The sequence below is a fragment of the Sarcophilus harrisii genome, chromosome 2 (genome assembly GCF_902635505.1).
Source record: "Sarcophilus harrisii chromosome 2, mSarHar1.11, whole genome shotgun sequence".
NCBI classification, from domain to species: Eukaryota; Metazoa; Chordata; class Mammalia; order Dasyuromorphia; family Dasyuridae; genus Sarcophilus; species Sarcophilus harrisii.
Window position 1 is genome coordinate 311,615,635 of NC_045427.1, and position 22,052 is coordinate 311,637,686.

At 41.0% G+C, this 22,052-nt stretch overlaps 1 protein-coding gene and 1 long non-coding RNA gene across 2 annotated transcripts in view; one reads left to right on the forward strand and one right to left on the reverse strand.

The window, feature by feature from the left end:
• The window catches only part of SYNJ2BP (synaptojanin 2 binding protein), a 34,088-nt gene extending 14,095 nt beyond the window's left edge, over positions 1-19,993 (reverse strand). Inside the window, exon 1 of the mRNA XM_031952611.1 lies at positions 19,780-19,993. Coding sequence (XP_031808471.1) covers positions 19,780-19,843 — 64 coding nt within the window. The 5' untranslated portion in view covers positions 19,844-19,993. The remainder of the gene's footprint in view (positions 1-19,779) is intronic.
• Positions 19,994-20,001: 8 nt separating this feature from the next.
• Positions 20,002-21,651, forward strand: LOC100923298. Its single transcript, XR_001120972.3, has 3 exons — positions 20,002-20,217; positions 20,329-20,486; positions 21,435-21,651. It is a non-coding gene; the product is annotated as an uncharacterized LOC100923298 (long non-coding RNA).
• The last annotated feature ends 401 nt before the right edge of the window (positions 21,652-22,052 follow it).

Here is a 22,052-nt window from a genome sequence, read left to right on the forward strand (position 1 = left end):
GCTCCTTCCTGGCTGCGTCACAAATGACAATCCAACTAAGAGGAACATCTCGGGACGAGGTCTTCACAGCTCAAACCTCAAGGCCACTGTAAAATCACTAGCAAAACATGTTCGTTCTAGGGGAAGCACCAAACCAAAGACAGGTAAAACAGACAACATGCCACGTGACCAGGCTGTGGACAAACAGATTAAGGGAGGCTGGAGTGTCGAAAGCATAGGGGCCAGGCTAGCACATCTCCCTCCTAAGGAGAGGAAAGGGCTGCGAACCTCAGCCTGAGTGGCTGCTTCTCTTCTCCAAGTCCCTTTGGCACCAAGCTCCCACCAGGACGTGGAAACAGCCACACAAAGGGGCTTTTCAGCCAGGGAGCGGGCTTCCCGACAGCAGACTGGCCATTTGAAGAAGGCTGATTTCATATTAAAGAAACCAACAGTTCATTCATTGTGTGGACCAGACCAGGTACCCACGACAAAACTTCACCCTGACTCTGGTCAGGGAAAACTACAAGGACCTAGCAGGCAAAGAAATGACTGTGATAGAAAGCAAGGGACGTGGTCTTTATCGATTAAAACCAGAGCAGATCAAGGAAATGACCCTGTAGAAGGGAGCCAAGAAATGACAGTGTTCCTGATTTTTCTTTCTTTGCTAAGGCAATTTGGATTAAGTGACTTGTCCAGGGTCACAGAGCTACTAAGTGTTAAATATCTGAGTCCAAATTTGAACTCAGGTCCTCCTGACTCCAGAGTTGGTGCTTTATTCTCTGTGCCATCTAGCTGCCCCCAAGGTACAGTTTTCTAGAGAAAATCCACAAGACCTAGGTGGATCACTCTATATTCTTTTGCTTTTTAAAAATTAAAATCCTAACCTGAATATGTGCTAAGTGTTTGCATATGCCTACTTTGGATTTAGGAGGGAGAGTATTAGGGAAGGGAGAATAATAAGAATTTTTATAGTACCCTGCACCTGGCACACAGGTACTGTGCTAAGCACCTTAAAAATATATACCTTTTAATTTGATCCTCACAACAATCCTGCAAGAGAGGTGTTGTTATCCTCCTTTTACAATTGGGGAAATTGAGACAAACAGAATTTAAGTGACATTACCAGGGTCACACAGCTAGGAAGTGTCCAAGGCTGGACTTAAATTCAGGTCCTCCTGACTCAAGACCCAGTGTTTCCTCCATTGTTCCCTAGCTACAACCTTACCCGCCAGGCTCCGTCAAATCCACAGCAGCTGTACAAGCTAACTAATGCTGGAAAAGCTTAGAGCCTCCCATCATGGGACCCTCTACCCACCCTGCCTAAACAGGGCTGAAAAAAAGGAGGGAGAAGGCCTTTCTAAATGTTGTTGTTTGAAATGGAGCATGGCTCTGGGTTAGGGATAACCCCGAGCTTCAGAGACTCTGACTTAAACATCCATGACACTTCCGCAAGGAAGTAGATCTCATTTTTGAATGAGGGTAATGAGGCACAGAAAATAAAAGATGACCAAACAACTGAGAAAAATCAGGAATAAAATGCAGGTCTTCTTATCTCTTGGGGAAAATCTGTCAGCTCAATCTACTTGCCAGCATGAGAGACAGAAAAGAATTAAGGTATCAAACATCTTCCTCACTTGAGCATCAAATCCCACACTTTGTCTGACAAAAGTCTGGACCAAAACTTCCTCAGTCTCAGTAGAAAAACATCTGAGGGTTGCTGATTATCTAGGGATCCACCTGCTTTTCAGCATCTCCCTGAATGTAAAAAGATTGGGATGGATCAAAATTCTTTGGCTGAAAAGATCCCAAAAATTCTTCTCCATGATGATATGTCCAAGTCTTCTTTCAGGACAGTATAAAAACACCTACCACTACAGATCACATGTGTGTTCTTGTCTCAAAGATCTAAAAATGGAGAGAGTGGATGTGATTCTCACAATTGAGCAATAAATTATCTTTAGGCCCTACCTAGGCAAACACAGAAGTCCATTTCCTACCACAAAAATGTATTCCTTGAGTTTGCATCCATCAGGTATTCATTCAGAACTTCCTGCCCATCATTTCCACTTGTCACCATCTTCACTCAAATGCACTCAGAACAGTGGGGTAACCTGTACTTGCTGCAAGGAAACATCCGACCTACTATTTCTTCTTCTTCAGCCCTTTTCTTTTCTGTCAGGTAAAGAAAGGGTGTGGGAGTCATGTACATCCCTTATTTCTTATTTTCCTCTATATTTTATAATTTAGATCATCTCTCACACACGTTCTCTATAACTTCCTTTCTCCTTCCTCTTTCTCTCACAATTCTCTTTTCTCAGTCAGTTTCAGGAAAATCCACGTTCTCTCATTCTCTCTCTGTTCTCTCACTCTCTTCCTTTATGATACAAAATACAACTCTAATCAAGACAAGTAAGTTATGAGTAGGGCTAATTATACACCTGTATATCAAAGTATGGCAGCTAAGTAGCATAATGGACAGAATGTTGGGCCTAGAGTCAGAAAGACCTGAGTTCAAATCCAGCCTCAGACACTCACTAGCTATGTGACTGTGGGCAAGTCGCTTAACTCTTGTTTGCCTCAGATTCCTCATCTGTAAAATGAGCTGGAGAAGGAAATGGAAAACCAGTCTAGTATTTTTGCCAAGAAAAGCCTAACCTGAGGTTATGAGGAATTAGACATGAATGAAAAATGACTACACAACAAAAACACAATATTTTAAAAAACAACAAGTTTTTAAGTCAATTCTGATAAAGAACCAAAGCCATCAATTTTTAAATACCTTTAAGACCTAAGACCTTAAAACTTTTGTAGTTTTGTGTAAAAGTACACAAAAGTCCTCTAAAAGTTTCGTTTACTTCCTCCTCTTCTTCTAATAACAATTATAAATAGGGTCAGAGTGGGACTAGTCTTTAAAGGCCATCTTCCTAATTTAATGTGGTTCTGAGTGACATTTGGAGGTTCCAAGACACACTCTCACTTACATACCACTTGTGTTTCTAGAACCAGAGGACAGTGTGGTTAGAATCAGGTTCCTAGATATAATCCTATTGTTGGAGAATGTTATTTTAGCTATGCATCCTACATTCCCTCAGCCATGGCTTGGGAAGTAGGGGCAGCTGTCAAGCCTATTAGTCTCAGTCTAAAGGAGAACACTGCTGTGGCCAGAAGACAAGACACAAGACACAACACAGTATTAATAGTACAACAGCATCTTCAGTGCAAAGGTACACCTGAATTCCTACCTATCCTTTAAAGTATAACTCAAACACCACCTCTTCTGGAAAATCTTCCCTTGTCTCTCTGGTCAGGGCTGCTCTTCCTCCCTTGATGCAATTATCATATAATACTGTATATCAAAGCAGTTTGGGAATTTTAGTCTCCTACTACATTGGAAGCTCCTTGAGGTCAAGGGCCATGATTTATCTAAACTTTGCACCCAAATTCACCTCTACATCCCTGATTCTTTGCTTGAGCTCCCATCCACTTTCTAATATCCAAGTGGTTATTTCCACTTGTATGACCTATCATTCAAAATTAACAAATTAAAAAAAAAAAACTTACTCCTTCCCCTTCAAAAACTAGATCTCCTTTTTCATTCTTCTATTTATCCCAGCTTAACTTCAGTCATCTTGATTTCTTCCTCCTCCTTATCCAGTCCCCACTCTCCACCCCCTAATATCCAACTGATTCTTCCTCAGCAATGTCTCTTCTCCCTTTCTCTACTATCATCACTGCTTCTGAGGTATATCCCATACCCCAAAGAAACAACAATCTTCCAACAACACTGGCCTGATGTTAAATATACTGCTCATAAGTCTTCAGCAGCTGATGACAGCTGTCTATTAAGGGATTTCTAACTCCTTGATCTGGGGTATGCCACGAGGGTGGAAGGGTAGCAGTCACAGGAGTATGTAAATGAGGATAGAAACATTAACTTATGTGTAGTATGTAACTCATGAGCATGAAAGAAATGGGAGCTTTGTCCCTATTCCAAATAACTGCTCTGCTCACACAGTCTCAATAATCACTATGGCTGAAGCCCCCTCAGATACTCAAACTGGTGGTCAAAATGGGGAAAGGGCAGGCAGCAGCTAAACTACTAAACTAAACAAGAAAACTGGCCTATGTGCTACCTGGCATGCGCTAGGAACAGTTAGTTTATGGAAGAAAGCCTAAATTCCTTAACCTGGCATGCAAAGCCCTCCACAGCCTGATCTCAGCCTACCTCCCCAGACTTACCACCTACTGCTCCCTATTAGAACCTACTGCTCCAACCAGACTGGTTCATTAATTCATTACATGCTTTTTCATGTTGTTTTCTCCATCTGTAATACCTTTGCCTTCACCCCTCCTCTATGCTGGCTAAAATTGTATCCACATTTAAAGGGGATAAGGACAAGATGGTATTTTATTGATTCAGAGAACTCCTGGGTAAGGAAACTTTCTCCCAATGCCAATTCTGTGGATTTTAGTCTTAGAGATATGCCTAGAGCACTGACAGGCTACCCTGCATATTCATAAGAATATGTGTTAGAAGCAAGGCTTGAACTCTGGGCTTTCTGGCTTCCAAATTTTGCCATACCACCTCTAACACTTAAAAACCTACTTCTTCCTAACTGCTTTGACCTATACTCACCCTTTTAAATTCTTATAGCAGCTTTTGCAATTATCAGTCCTTAATCATATGCTGTCTTATATTACTATTATATTTTATGTATGTTTATCTTGTTTCCCCAAATGAACTGTAAGGAATTTGAAGGCCAGAACCATATCTTATTTGTTTTTATTCTTCATAACATCTCACACAATAATTTACACATAGCAAAGGATTTGTTCATTTCAATTCAAAAACATTTATTAAGCAGCTACTACCTGTTAAACACAATGACCAGCACTGGGAATATAAAGACAAATGACAAATAGTCCTCAATCTCAAAGAGCTTTTTGAGGGGGAAGGAAACAAAAGAGAGAGAGGCATTTATATTGGATAACTACAACACTTAACAGAGAGAACTACAAGATTCATTCAATAAACATGAATTAAGTACTTACTATATGCCAAGGACTATGTTAAGTGCTGGGTAGTTTGAGGAGTAAGAGAACACTAATAACCAGGAGAATCAGCTTCCCAAAAGAGATGGCATTACATCAGTTGAGGAGTGCTAAATAAGATATGGCATATGAATGTAATGGAATATTGTTGTTCTTTAAGAAATGCTGAGTAGGCCAAAGCTTGGAAAATTTTACATGAAGTGATGCTGAGTTGAAAGATGCAGAATTAGGAAAACAGTATACACAGAAACAGCAAGATTATGGATGATAATTCCTTTTGCCATTTCCTTATCTTATTTAGAAAATGAGAAAACTGAGGCAAACAGGATTAAATGACTTGCCTCAGGTCACAAAACTAGGAAGTGTTGGAGGCCAGATATGAACTCAAGGTGAGTCTTCCTGAATCCAGGCCCAGCACCTATCCACCATGCCACTTAGCTGCATCTACAAGTAACAGGGAGTTCCTGAAGATTACTGAACAAGGTAAGGTCATGGCCAGATGCCTGCTTTGGGAAGATTACTTTGGCAGCTGAGCGGAGGATAGAACAGAAAAGGAAGACAGAGACCAGGGAAACCAATTTCAAAATAGTTCAGGTGAAAGACACTAAGAGCTAGAATTGGTTCTGAATAGAGAGGAAAGGGCAGATAAGAAATATGTTTGTGAAAGGAGAATCTGCCAGACCTGGTGAATGACTGAAAATGCATTGAAAAATCAAGGATGACTCTAACTTCACAAGAAATATTTATGAATGATTGTCTGAATGGATGAATATATATAAGGTTCACCATCTAGATACCTATATTGGGCAGGCATGGATTCAAAGACTGCAGCCTTAATTAAAAGCATGTGTTATACCTGGAGGCTGGAGCATTAGAAAAATGCATGTTACCCAAGTCAAAGGTAAAATAAATGACTACATGGCAGGTTTCCACTGGCCTGAAATCAGGTCATAAGCCTGTGTTCCTACTTTGAGATACCTTCATATCTATCAATAGCAAACTATAAAACCTTTCTCCTGTGACATATTAAAAAAGTCATTTGAACACTACAATGCTGCTAAAGATTAGGATATTGCAAAACAGCCACAACCTATAAAATCATCAGTACCTTTTTAAAAAAGAATCAGAAAACAAGATATATTCCCCACCATCCTTCATCATGTTCATATTTAAGTTTTGTTACTTAATATTGAGGCAACTCTGACCCAGACCTGTTTCTACATCTGCAAAATGAGAGGCTGGAGTAAGCCGTCTCTTATGTTCCTTCCAACTTTTAATTCTGGGATCTTAGAGAATGAGGCTAAGGCTGACACCATAGCTAGTTTCTGACCCTCCTTGATTCCAACAACCTTTGTCTCCTGCCTGATGCTGGCAAAGACCTCATGATCACAACCTCCTCCTTCCCTGCTGCTGGACCTGCTTATCCTCCTCAACATGAATTCCAGTCCCTCAATCCTTCCCTATCTGCATAGTTTCACTTAATCACACCCACAATCTACTAGCGCTCTCCCTCTGATGAGAGGATCTTCCACTTACTCTTTATGTATTTTGCGTGTACACAAGAGAGACATGTTGTCTCTCACATTAGAATGAGTTCTTTGACAGCAGGAAGTACGCTTCTGTCTTTTCTTTGTATCCCCAGTGTTTAACATACTGCCTAGCACATGGTAAGTATTTAATAGTCCCAGCTGACTGACTGACTGCTCCACTCTGGCTTCACTTGCCTTTTTCCCCTCACCCTGTATTTACCCCCAAGATGAACCACATCAATGATTCTCTCAGCCCATGAAACTCCCTATTGCCTATCTCCTAATCCTCAACCTTGGGTAATTCCTACCATCCTTATTTTCTCCATTCTTATTTCTGGCATAGTGATCTTGATGTAAACCTCACTCATTACATTTAAGCTAGGCTCTCACTGGAGCCCAGTAGTCCAGCACACAATCTCCAAGTCAGGAGGGACCTCAGCTGCCATCTCCTCCAGCTCAAATCCAAGAAGAGGAGAAAGCTGGTGGCAGTGGAGGCAAATCCCACTTCTACCACAAATTGGTTAACTGTGAAGAAATCACTTAATCTCTCTGAGCTTCAGTTTCCTCTCCTCTCCAAGGCTATGATTAGGATCAAATGACTTAAGACAGGTAAAGCAATCTTCAAGAGCTATTAAGAATGCTATCACTTCTAATCTCTCCTGCATCACAGATAAGAAAGAGATCATCTAGTTTCTTTCCATCCAACACAGTCCAATTTACTTTGGAGACTTCTAAAATTGTTGGGACTCTTTTTTTTTTCTTTTTTGTTGTCTTCATTTTTAGTTGTTACCCCATTTTGTCTTTTCTCGGCAGAGATAATGGACGGGTTTTGCATTTCGTTCTCCAGTTCATTTTACAGATGAGGCAGCTGAGACAAACAGGGTTTAGTGATTGCCCAGGGTCCTACAGCTAAGTGGCTGAGGGTGAGAACACAGGAAGATGAGTCTTCCCAAGTGCAGGACAGGCATACTATCCACTGTGCTAGCTTAAATGAAGCTAAAATCAACCTCTCTGTAACTCTAACCTACTACTCCAGTCTCTGCCTTCTAAGGCCAAATACAAATCTAACCTCTCTTCCAGATCACAGACCTTTAAATATTTCTTTAAATCTCTTCTCCAAGCCAAACATCCTCAGCTCCTCCGACTGAATTTCAGATGACACGAAAGTCCAATCCTCCTACCATACTCATTCCTCTTCAGAATACACTCCACTCTGTCACCATCTTAAACAGAATTGAACACAATCCTCCAACTGCGGTCTGACCAGGACAGAGCATAAGCAAAATTATCTATTAGCTCCTTCCAGCTGAGCTCCAGGCCCTTCTTGCTGTTAGTAAACACTAGCTTTTGAATGACACATAAAACTTTGGTTTAGTTGAGTTTGCGGTCCACTAAAATCCTTAGATCTTTATCACAACTCCCTTCTAGGACCTATGAAGTTGATTGTTAAAGCTCAATTATAGAAACAATCCTTTTCTTTAGGTGGCATTGATTTCTCATCTCATTCCTCTCAATGACTATCAAAACTTGAACTCTTTTTTCAAGCCTTCCACCCCCCCCACTTCCAGGCTGACCTAGCCTAATTCACTGAGAAGACTGAGACTTATCTGGCACAAGCTTTAACTCCTCAATTTACCTAGAAACTTTCATTGTCTCCTCCTTCCCTGCTGTCCAAGCCCTTAAGAGTGTCTTTAATTCTTGTAAAGGCTGTCTTCCTCCTATACTGTAAGTCCTTCTTCCTCCAGGACAACCAATGGAATCATAAAGATCCTCACAGTTTCTCTCTTCCCTCCTAATTGTTCTCCATGTTCCTAGCCTTCACCCTTCTTTCCCTCCCCCACCTGTTTCTTATCTCTTTCTCTCTCTCTCGTCCCCAACCTCCTCCCCCCCCCCCCACTCTGACTCCTTTCCAGCTGACCACAAACAGCTAGATTTCAGCAATCTGAATAAATAAATAAACCCCCCAGACTTTCCCTTGTTCCTACTGGCCCAAGTTCTTCCACCACTTCTCACTACCCACTCGTACTTCAGTACCCACTTGTAGAGCTGCCCTCCAAGTTCTCCAGAGAACCTCCTACCCTCAGATCCTCCCTGACCTCTCTACAGGATACATCGGCTACACCATTCTCCCTTGGCTTTGGAGAAGCTCTCCTCTGTGGCTCCGTGTCTTCTTCTCTCACCGCTCTTATCTCCTTAGCACCACTAAATGCTGGCTATAACTTTACAGAATTTTAAACTGGAAGGAAGCCCAGGGATAATCAAGTCAAACATCTCATTTTATAAGTGAGAAGAAAGCAAGCATGGTATATATTGGAACAGGAGGACCTGGGTAAAGCACGATTTCTCTGGGTCTCAGTTTCTTCATTTGTAAAAGGAGGCCAAGTCTACTTCCTGCCAATTCTCTCTCCAGTCTTCCAGATTCCCCCCCATTTTCACTCACTGCTACCATTCTTTTTTTTTTTTTTTAATTAATAGCCTTTTATTTACAGGATATATACATGGGTAACTTTACAGCATTAACAATTGCCAAACCTCTTGTTCCAATTTTTCACCTCTTACCCCCCCACCCCCTCCCCTAGATGGCAGGATGACCAGTAGATGTTAAATATATTAAAATATAACTTAGATACACAATAAGTATACATGACCAAAACATTATTTTGCTGTACAAAAAGAATCAGGCTCTGAATTATTGTACAATTAGCTTGTGAAGGAAATCAAAAATGCATGTGTGCATAAATATAGGGATTGGGAATTTAATGTAATGGTTTTTAGTCATCTCCCAGAGTTATTTTTCTGGGCATAGCTAGTTCAGTTCATTACTACTCCATTAGAAATGATTTGGTTGATCTTGTTGCTGAGGATGGCCTGATCCATCAGAACTGGTCATCATCTAGTATTGTTGTTGAAGTATATAATGATCTCCTGGTCCTGCTCATTTCACTCAGCATCAGTTCATGTAAGTCTCTCCAGGCCTTTCTGAAATCATCCTGTTGGTCATTTCTTACAGAACAGTAATATTCCATAATTTTCATATACCACAATTTATTCAGCCATTCTCCAACTGATGGACATCCATTCAGTTTCCAGTTTCTAGCCACTACAAAAAGGGCTGCCACAAACATTCGTGCACATATATGTCCCTTTCCCTTCTTTATAATCTCTTTGGGATATAATCCCAGTAGTAACACTCACTGCTACCATTCTAACCCAGACCTTCATTACCATCTTATTTTTTCCCAGGAATAATTGAGTGTAATGGTTTCATAAAATGTTAGAATTGAGAAAGGCTGGCTTGCAGTCCACTATACTCTCTAGATCTTTCTCAGAAGAATTTTTCTCTTAACCTTAAGAAATCATCCACGGCCCAGAGAGGTTATGGGATTTGCCCAAAGTCACAGTTAGTTTGTGACAAGACAGGTCTAAAATTCAGTACACCATCAAGACCAATCTATACAACCCTGTCCTTCATTTGACACAAGCCATGGGGACACACTTTATAGAAAAAGTAGCTAGACTTTATCCCTTAATACCTTTCTTCATGCCCATGTTTTCCCAGCTAGAAAAAGAGTAAATAAAGGAAGAGTTAACATGCCTATAGAGAAAAAAGCTAATCCAGTCCTATATATATATATTAGAATAAGGGCTTAAAAATTGAAGTTCTCCAGGCACCTATAATACTATAGGCGCAGGAGAGAGAAAGGGCAGGAATATCCAAATAGGCGTTCTTGTCTCCAATTTGGCCTCAAAATCCAGCCACTAATGGCTCTTTATTGACACTCCAACCATCTTCATGCCTCAGTTTCAACCTTGACCTCCAAAGGAGCCCTCCAACTCCACTCTAAGTAAAATCACCATTTATGAAAAAGTATAATAGGCACCAGGAGCAATAAATATGAAATAGATTTAAGAGAACAATTAATTATAAAAAGAATATTATACAAAAAATGCATAATGGAGACTCCATTCACAACATGGAGATAGTCAAGCTATCTATCCCAGGTAACAATTAACAAGGAGAAAGACAATTTTTTTAAGTGGAACTCACAATTAATCCATTAAAGGGAAGATGCCATGAGGTGAGAGTATGACATCAACTGGCAGGCTTAAATCCATAGAAGGGTTTGGCAGTTAATCCAAAAGGAAGTGGGTAGAAGGGGATTATACCACTGACTGTCGGGTTAAGCCTAAAAGAGTTAGCTGTAACAAGGAGAAAGACACCATGAGGTGAAGGGGAAGAAAGGAGGAAAGGGGAGAGAAGACATGAAGCAGACCACCATGTTAGGCTAACCCTAACAGGGATTTAGCAAAAGATCATCTATACCATGAGGGAGTAGCTAGGTGGTGCAGTGGATAGAGCACCAGACCTTGAATTCAGGAGGACTTGACTTCAAATCTCGTCTCAGCCACTTAGCACTTCCTGGCTGTGTGAACCTAGGCAAGTCACTTAACCCCAATTGTCTCAACAACAACAATAACAAAATAAATAAAAGATCTATCCCATGAGCAGATCTGTTACAGATCCATATACAGGAGTTTGACATCATAACTTGGTTTTCTGATTGGATACAGTAAAACTGGAGTTTCTAGAGACCTCCACCTAGGGTGGGGCTGTAACAGAGAGTCCACTTGAACAATCAGTGTTTTCCAGCTTGCTCCCAGGGTGTTTTATAATCCTATCAATGCTTCAGGTTTTCTCTGCCCAGCTAGGATCTCATGATAGGGGCCCTATGCTCCTGACTGGTTAGGGTTCAATATATCTAGGTAATTCTGGCCTCCCCTCTCCTATATACACACACACATGTGACTTTTCCCCTCTACCTCTATAATCAAAGCATCCCTAAGAAAGCAAAAAACCAAACAAACATGTCAAGCCATTGCCCTGGGACTCCTTTAGATACACCTATGAGTTCCTTACCAAGCCTACTGCTGGGCCCCTACTTCCCTCATCAAGCTTACAAGCTTGTCTAGCTTTCTGCATCTGTACCTTGAGAGTTTAGCAAAGTTCTGGCATGTAGTAAGTACTTCATAGATTCATTCATTCATTCATTCATTCCTGACTACCAATAGAAGCTCAATGTCCTTCCACTGACAGGGAAGGTTGTTTATCTTTATCAGCCTTATCTCACACAGGTTTAAACCAAACAGCCAAACTGACGTGTGCTCCACACACTTCCCCCACTGTCCTACCTCCATGCCATCCAGGAGGGAGGTTAGGCAATCTCTTATTCTGGGAATGCCCTCTATGCCATATTCACCTATTCAAATTAAGGCCCAGCCTTAAATTCCTGAAACTTTTCCTAATATCTCAATCCCAGGCAGTAGCAATCCTTTCTTCGCCAGACCCTATCTTGCTTTTGATTCATATCTCTTTTATATAATTACTGAATACCATTTTGTCTCCTAGTTTTATGAGTCTGTATGTATGTGTGTGTGTGTATAGGGCAGAAACTGTCTTTATGTAATCTTTCTAACTCTTTCTCGCACCTCATTTGGCGCTCCCAAATAATAAATTTTTACTAAAGTGCTCCTTTGAAAACCCTCCCCTTGTCAGATTTCTTTTGGTGGGGAGGACTACTCTACTCATATTCTTCACTCCCTGCCTACACTAATGATTCTCTCTCTCTCTATCTCTCTCTCTTTTTTTTTTTAAAATAGCCTTTTATTTACAGGTTATATGCATGGGTAACTTTACAGCATTGACAATTGCCAAACCTCTTGTTCCAATTTTTCCCCTCCTTCCCCCCACCCCCTCCCCAAAATGGCAGGATGACCAGTAGATGTTAAATATATTAAAGTATAAATTTACACTAAGGATTCTCAAAGGATCAGCTGCAACCCTTGTAAGCTACAAATGTCACAGAAAAACAGGAAGTTACCATTGGAAGGGCCCTTAGGAGATTATTTCCTTTCCACCTATAAAGAAAAAAAGCAAAGCTGGGGAAAGAAGCCAGTGAAGGGACCCTAGAGTGAGCAAACAGACTACAAGTTAACTTGAGGGCTTGTGTTAGGAGTTACAAACCAGCACCAGCTCCACTAATTGGGATCTTGAAGCCAGGCCCCACCCCTGGCTTGCGGCTCCCATTACTTTGCAGCCCTCAGAGCACTGGAAGCCCCAGAAAAGGATAAGGTTAATTCAGCACCCTCCACATCCCCACCTGCATCGTCTCCTGCCTAACTGTGGAGGAGCTCAGGAGCCTGCAAGCATCCATCCTTACCCCCCAGTGAGGCTAGGTACCTCATCCATCATCCTGAGAAGGACATTAAAAAGAAATAAAAGAAAACAGAAGGTACTTCCTACCAAAAACTAACCTGAAAATTAGGCCAAAGAAAGATAACTTAAGAAACAAACATCAGATTCCCCTGGAAATTATGAACAAACAAAAAACCTGGACACTATGTCTCAAAGAAGTCATGCAAACAGGCCAGATTTATTAGTACCAGAGGAAAAGTAAAAATATAAAGAATCTACTAATCATCATCTAAAAAAACTTCAAACTGAAAACTCCCCATAATGTCACAGCCAGAAATCCAGTGCTTTGATGTCAAAGAAAAAAATAAAAAATACTGTAAGTATCCGCAAAGCATACCAGAAGGAAGGAACCACAGTCGGGACCACACACAACCTGGCAGCAACTGGTAAAAAGGAGAAAAAAATCTTCTAATATGGCAAACCAAAAGGCAAAAAGAGGGTTTATAGGTAAACCTTCCTAACCTTGCTAACTATGAAAAATTGAATGTAAGCTTTCAGGACTCCTCCCCCCCCCTCCCACGCGCACACACACACTGGCCAAAATGGACCTTTAATCAGAGGACTTTAAACATTCCTAATAAAAAGACCAGGAAGAAGCAGAAACTCTAAAATTTAAACAGAAGTCAAAAGAAACCCAGAAAGGTAAACACATTTGAATAAGAATCCAAATAATGATTAAAAGAAAGAGGAAACAAGTGTCCTTTCAGAATCCTATTGTCTTTAAGAGCCACGGATGGAGTGAAATAAGTAAAATACAAGATCTGCTAGTAGTTTAGTTCTGTTTTATTGACGTTAGGAGGGGAAAGAAAAGAGATTGGGGGGGAAAAAGAGATACACTACAGGAGAAAAAAGACAAGAAGATAGAGGAGAAATCGGGCATCTCATGATTTCATTCTTATCTGAATAGAATAAAAACCTGGACAGATACACTTTATAGAAATAGGAATCTGTGGGTATGAAATATTGTATGTAATATCATATTTTTAAGTGTTTACTGGCTTTATAAGACTTTTTTTTCTTTTTAGTGCTTTATTAATAAAGTATGAATCTCTGGAAAAAGGAGAGAGGAGGGAAATAAATTTAGATATTAAAATCATATGGTATCAATAAAAATTATTTTTAAGTCAATTAATGGAACAGATAAGCAACTGAATACAAAAGCATTGTTTTTAAAAAAAATCCAGAAAACATAAACTATTGTAATAATGACATAAAAATATCTGGGAAATTTGAAGAGAAGTCTGTGAGAAATTAGGCTTAGTTCAATATTTTATATTTTATATCACATAAGATAAAAAAAATCCATAAAATCTATATATAACCTACTATAATAATCACTTTATAAACAAATGAGAGGAAAATGAGAGACACCATTTATAATTATGGATAGGGGCAAGATGTCTTGACCAAAGGGATGGTGAAGGGATCCCCAAGGCATGGTGAGGATTACATATTTACAGATATGGACAATGAATGGATTTATTTTGTAGGACTCTGCTTATTTGTTGTAAGGAAAGGGAATTTGTTTTTAGGAGAAAGGGAGAAAAATTAGGGAAATAAGTAGAACTAATGCTGGTGATACAAAAAATTGTTTTCAATGAAACATTTTTAAATGAACAAAAGAGAACAGAAAGAATTCAGGAAGACATGGTTTAAGTGTGATAGTTTTGTAATTGATTTGAATTTGTTAGATACTTTCAAAAAAGTTTCATATATGATCACCCTTTTGGGGTTCTTCTCTATGTAAATGTTCATGTCTCTTGATAGTTGTCAAGTTCCAGATAACAAAAAGTTGAAATTTGAAAAACCCTAAAAGAAAAATCTGTATCCATGAGAGTACTTTGCTATCTATATGGCTAACAAAAAAAGGCAAAATTATCCCCAAAGTGACCTTTAAAGGAATTCTTAAAAATCTGAATGCTGCCCACCAATTGGAGAATGGCTGAATAAACTGTGGCATATGAATGTTATGGAATATTATTTGTTCTATAAGAAATGACCAGCAGGATGAATACAGAGAGGCTTGGAGTGACTTACATGAACTGATACTAAGTGAAATGAGTAGAACCAGGAGATCATTATACATTGCAACAACAAGACTATAAGATGATCAGTTCTGATGGACTTGGCTCTCTTCAACAATGAGAGGATCCAATCAGTTCCAATTGATCTGTAATGAACAGAACCAGCTACACCAAGAGAAAGAACAGTGGGAAATGAGTATGGACCATAACATAGCATTTCCACTCTTTTGTGTTATTGTTTGCTTGCATTTTTGTTTTTCTTCTCAGGTTATTTTTACCTTTTTTCTAAATCCGATCTTTCTTGTGCAGTAAAAACTGTATAAATATGTGTACATATAATGTATTTAACATATACTTTAACATATTAAAAAAAATGAATTGAATAGCAATAACTATTTACCTAAAAAAAAAAAATCTGAATGCTAATATCTTAAGCTGTCCTTAGAACTGGGTTCTGAACCCACCTCTGCCACTAACTTAATATATGACTTTAAGGATATCTGATTCTGAGGGCCCGTTTCTTCATTTATAAAGTGACACATTTGAAAACAGCAAAAAGTTTCTGAATGCAGTGACCAAAAGTGAATTCAAAGCAAATGTGTAATGAATCCAAGGTGTTTGCAACTGTATTTACCCATGCTGCATGAGAGGTTTTACTGCAGCCTTGGTTCTGAATATACAGCATATGCACTTTGTATTGCACATGCACAAAAGCTTCCTGAAAAACTTTGGTTCAAATTTGAGATGGAGTAACATAAATATTTCTCAGGAAAAAAGGGGTCACAAGTAGAAAAAGCTTAAGAAGCCCTGGTTTAGATGACTCCTTTCCACAAAGATAAAGGAATGGTATTATTGGAAGGTACCTGGATCTAATTATCTGAAGGTCTTTGATAACTATGATAGACAACTAACCAATAGGTATTTATTAAGCACCTACTATGTGCCAGAAACTGATATCCAAAGGCAAAATAAGTTCTAGCCTTCAAGAAGCTTACATACTAATGGAGGAGATGGCATGCAAATAACTCTGTACAAACAAGATGTATTCAAGATAAATTAGAAAAAAATTAATAGAGAGAAACCATTAATTTTAAGAGGAACCAGGGAAAACTTTTCACTTAAAGTGGGATTTTGGTTGTGACTTGCACAAAATAAGATGGTAAAGATAAAGAAACAGAGAATTCCAGAAATGGAAGACAGCCAGTGAAAGTGCACACATTAAAAGAAAGATCCTCTGATGTACTAGCAATATTGCATCCTTGGATGACAGTAATCCTATCCAGACCTTATGGGAAAAGGGGGCTGCCTCTCAGCAAAGGGCTCTACATGGCAAAGATTTAGTATTACCTTCCCTCTCCCCAAACAAAAGGCTCCCATGAATGGAGAGGTCCTGGCTAGTATATATGGGAACACTGAAAGGATGCAAGTTAGGATAAATCTTGATATTGACCCTGGGCTGGGGAAAGACAGCATTCAAAAAGTTAATAGGTTAATTACACTCGCAGCACTCTCTCCTAAGCTAGACCTTTCCAAAAAAGAAATGAACTTAATCTGGCATGACCTTGATGAAGCTACTTCTGTTGCTTTTGTGATCAGTTTCTCTAACTATCCTGGTGACTTTATAAATGAAAACACCTCTCCATGGTAATGACTCCCTTATGTGTTTTCTCTCCCTCTTGGAAGGCTGAAGAAAGGAAGAGTTTCATTTTTGCATTTGGATCCTCAGCATTTAACCACAGTGCTTGGCACATAGTAAGTGCTTACTTAGTTGATTAGTTTTCATTCATCAACAATTCCTTTTCTGTTTATGCAGTGAGTTGGAGAGAATGCTGGATCTTCATCAGGATGACCTGAGCCATGTGATCCTGGACAAGTCACTAAACTTTTGTCTGCCTCAGTTTCATCAACTGCAAAATGGGGATAAGAATAGCAACTACTTCCCAGAGTTGTTGTGAGAACCAAAGTGGGAACTGGAAACTGGATCCCCTCACTCCTGCTTCAATGTTCTTGCTTCTTTCTCTACAGCAAACTGACTCACTTAATTCTGCCACCTATAGCTCCACTATTCATCTATCCATATATCCTGAACACCATACTTCCCCTATACAGGATTCAATGACAAAAGGAAAGAAAACTTTTAAAAGAAAAAACAAAAACACAGTCATTCTCTGAACAGATACCCCAAATGTGAAGTCTAGAAGAAGTTTAGGAGCCCATATACTGTGGTGTACTAGATGACTAAATGGATTAAATCCTCATAAGTAAACAGCTAAGAATTATTTACCAACAGGCAGGAGACTTGGTATAAAATAGAAGGAAAAGTTTTACACACACACACACACACACACACACACACACACACACACACACATCTATCCCAGATTGCTCACTTCTCTCTGTCCATTGGGAACTAATTCAGAAAAAAGAACACAAACAGGAAACAAGAGCCCTGATTTTTTTTTATCCCACCTATGTCAATTGCTGGATGACCTTGAGTTAGTCATACTTCTCTAGACTTCAACTTCCTCATCTCTAAAACAAATTGAATAAGATATCATCTTAAACAGCTCAAAAATTAATATTAGTCCGTTTGTGACATCTGCTTCAAAATCAAGCTGGAATAAACTCCGAGTCACTGCAGATAATCTAAAGTTATCTGCAAAATTAACTGCAAACTTTCAGCAAAGCCTCTGGGGCAAATATTGCTAGTCCTCTCTCTAAATCTGGATCCCTCTTATTTTATCTCTTTCAAATCCCAATTCTACCCACTCCTTCTATCTATTTCTCTTTTAATCTTTGTTCTCTGGTCTATGTCTTTGATCTTCTGATGTTATTGCTTAGCCACTCCATAGATACTCAAGACATCAATTCCTATTTTCTTAAAGCAATGATCTCCAAAGTGGAGGCTGCAGTCTAACTTCAAGAACCATGGGATCGTTCAATCAGAGTTGATCACATCCCATAATACAATCACATCCACTTTTATCCCCTCACCCTTCCTTGTTCCATACATTTTCACCTGTGCAAGACCCCAACCTCCCTGATTTTAGGTCCCTCTGTAAAGTCATCACCTAACCCAGTACCACTAGACACAAATTATTTAGGTACCACTGGAAAGTTCTCCACCATCCCATCCCACCAGCATACCCATCCCCTGCCCTTAAGATCATTCCATGGCTTCGGCAGGCATCCAGCTGGAGAAGGGCAATTCCATCCTTCCAAGTTACCTTGGTATTATGTCCCAATCTTCACTTGCCCTCACTCTACCTATCTTACGAGTTGACAAGTCTTGTTATTTCTACCTCTATATTTCTCTTAATGATGTTACCACTTTAGTCCAAGTACTCTTCCACTCTAGTCTGGATTATTGAATTAATTTCCTAATTGGCTTCTCTTCATTGAATCTATTCTCTACACAGCTGTCCAGTGATTTTCCGATATTCAATCATTTCTAGAGGCTCTCTAATTCCAGATACTCTGGAATCATATATTACTTCGTCTTTATCTTGCCCTTTTACCTTTTTTCAAGTTGGATAATGTTTATTATTTTTGGTATAACAGTACGTGCAGGTAATTTATAAATGACTATACACATACTGGGAGAGTTGATTCATTTTTTTTTCTTAATTCCAGATACTCTGGAATCATATATTACTTCGTCTTTATCTTGCCCTTTTACCTTTTTTCAAGTTAGATAATGTTAATTATTTTTGGTATAACAGTACATGCAGGTAATTCATAAATGACTATACACATACTGGGAGAGTTGATTTATTTTTTTTTTCTACAGATAACAGTGTACAATACAAAAAGTCGAGAGTTCACTGTCCTAGAGAACAAATATCTTAACTAATTTTTTTTTTTTTTTCCTGAAAGGGGCATGTGGGCAGCTAGATGGCGTAGTGGATAGAGCACCAGTCCTGGAATCAAAAGGGGTATGCGATTCAAAAATACCTGGAAATCACTATCCTAAAACCAATCCCTTCAGGATAACTCTGAAACTCAACAGGAGGTTCAAGTCACCCTGACGCTACTCAGGAGAGATGCGGGCGAAGCAAGCAGCTGACTGAGGGCTGGCTCTCTCAGGAGGTCTATTTTCAGAGGGTTCAATCAACACCTCGTGCTGCTACGCAGCTCAAAGTGTCGGTTCCTATCCCATTCCTGAAGCCCCTTAAAAGAAGCGGGAGTGGAGGGTGAAGCCGAGTGTGGAGGGCTCTAAAATCAGGCAGGCGGTATTTCGGCAAAGCCACCACCCAAGGGGCCGGAGGCAGCCGGGGTTGCAGTCCCAGCCCCGCCACCCCATTTAATTAGCCCGTGACCTTGGACAAATCGCCTATCTGGGCAAACAGATTTGGCCCGGGTGATCTCTCAAAGCCTCCAGGTCCGCTGCAAACCTTATTAAAAGCCAGGTGGATCGACTGATTGTTCAATCGCTTTAGAAACTGTCCGTAGTGGGGCTCTTTTAAGAAGAAGAATTTGTACAAGGCGAGAAATGAATTTACATGTTGGATTCCAAAGAATCCGTAACGGAGATTTTTTTAAAAATAAAAATGAAAGGCTCTGGAAGAAAGGGGACGAAGCGATCACGCCGCAGAGCCTGCCACTAGGGAAAGGGTGGAGGGGACAAAAAGGGGAGGGGGCGGGGGTGATGAGGCTGATAAAGCCACCGCAGGTGAGTTACAAAGGGCAACACGCCCCCCGCCGTTAGCCTCCCCCTCCCGGGAGTCGCCCTGACGTCCGGGCAGCTCGGCGCTGCCAGGCTGCGGACAGGGCAGTGTCCAGGCTCCGCGGGCGGACAGAAGGCTGCCGGCGGTGTTACTCCGACAGAGACCCCCGGCCCGGCCAAAAAAAGGAGGGAGGGAAGGCACCCCGAGCCTGCGCCTCCCCCCTCGTCCCAGCCCTTCCCCCTCCCGTCACCCCCTCCTCCGCTCCCGCCAAGTACCTGAGGGTCCCCTAAACAGATTGATCTCTTCTTCCGTGACCAGATAATCCACTCTTCCGTTCATGCTTTACCCGGGGCCCAGGGCTTTCCACCCCCCTGCCGGATTCAGCCCCCCCCCCGTAGTGTTCACCGGACTGAAGGTTAAAAAAAAGAGCCCCAGCTGCAGGAGCAGCACTTTCAGTTTCATCAGCCGCCCGGGACAGGAAGAGGAGGAAGGGAAGCCCTGGGAATTCTGGGGAATGTAGTTTCCGGGCTCAGCCTCCTCCTGGAGTCCTAGACCGGGCACCGTGGGGCCGCTGGTGGGGGGGAGGGGAGGGGAGAGATATTGTTTGTGAAGTAAGAGAGCCCCGGGCGGTAACAGCTCCCTTCACATTTTCGAGACCCTGTGTGCCTGTGGCTCGCTCAATCCTCACTAACACGTTTGGGAATGGATTCCCGGTAACCCCGGGGAGTGATGGGGGAGGGGAAACCGAGGCGGAGCCAGCGAGCAGCTTAATAATCACAAAAATAACGACAGCTAACATTTGTACATTTCTCATTATGTTTCAGGAACACTTTGCGGTCACGATCGCGTGTGGTCCTCGGAACAGCCCTGGGAGGCAGGCGTATCATCATCCCTGTTTTACACAGGAGAAATTGGAGGCGGGAGTTGCCCAGAGTCACACAATTAAGAACAAATTCGAACGCAGATCTTGATGACTGACCAGGTGCCCCTATATAATTTAGTCCTATATGGAGGGATAAATTCCCTTATATGTTTAAAAAAAATGGGGGGGAGGGGAGGATTCCTCTGGTACCTACTTAACAGGATTGTATGAGGCTCAATATGTGCAATCCTTTAGATTGCAAACTCTTTGGGGAAGGAGACTGCTGTAGAGCGCCGGAGCTCTAGAGAAGTGTACTGGAAACAAGGATACTTACAACTAGGTGTTAACTCAGGGGAACGGATGAGATAATGGTTCTCTAATTCACACGTATACTTAGTGCTTACTATGGTGATGTAATGATCCCCCGGATTCAGCGTGCTGTGATGATGTAATTGTACTAAGGTATAGAAGGGCCGAGAAGGACTGGAAATGGGGCTGGTCTATCTTTGACCATCCTCCGTGGCTCTCCTGCCTCCTGCCCTCCTCCTCCGAGATCAGGAGTGAGTCAGAGTCAGACTGTGGAGGAGAGACTGAGTGAAGGAGAGGGTGCGAGTGTGCTCTTAGCATATAGAAAATAATAAATACTGATTAAAATGTTTATTAAGGTAAGGGGGAAACAAGCATTTATATTGTATCAAATGCTTTACAAATATATCATTTTGGTGGGGGTGAAACTGTATGCCCTTTAATCTGTAAAATAATCCCTTTGAAATTGTGTTCCCTTTGATTCGGGGGTCTTCCAGACCCCAGAGAGTCTAGGAGAAGGCATATTTTCCAGACCAGCTTTTCTAAGGCAAATCGCCCCCTTCTCCATGGATCTTTTGGTTAGCTGGATCCCCATTCAGGAAGCCTTCAAAGTGATTTTCATTCAATTGGTAGATCTGGGTCTGATATTCAGTGGCTTGAAACTCCAAGTAGCTAGGCCCTGGGGCATTGGCTCTCTTTTCAACCGGGAACCTTAGTCTCAAGCTTCTATAAAGGACAATTCTAAACTCCTTATTTTTGCAGAAGTCTGGAGTGAGAATTATGCTTTTTGTCAAGGGATCTCTCTCGTTAACATCGCTGCCTACCAGGACTCTTGCCCTCTGTGATGCTATTCTCTTCTCAGTGATGAGCCTTTTATTTCTCTGCTAGGGCCTCTTGCCATTCTGCCTTCCTAGCAAAGCTGACTTCTCAATGCCAATAAAACTAACTTTTTTGCCACTAATATTTCGGGTTCATGAATTCTTTCACTTTGGACCTGTGCCTCTGACCAAAAAGGGGATTCCCACAACTCTCTGTGCCGCCACTGGAACAGCATCAATTTGATCTTCACAACCATACTAGAAAATAGATGCTATCATTTATTCCCATTTTCCAGCTAAGGAACTTGAAGTAACAAGATTAAGTGACTTGCTCAGAGTCACACCTAGTCAGTGTATGAAACTATATTTAAACTCTGGTCTTCCTGACTCCAAGCCCCAATTGTTGAGTCTAGATTTGGGGTATCTACATGAAATTAGGGTTTAGTTGAGGTCTAGTGGCAGGTTTGGGGTAGGGAAGTCAAGCAAAACTCCCCTGCAACCCCCTTGGATTCGGCGCAAGGATATGGCGGTAAATGAGGTCTAATAGCAGCGCCAAGTTCCC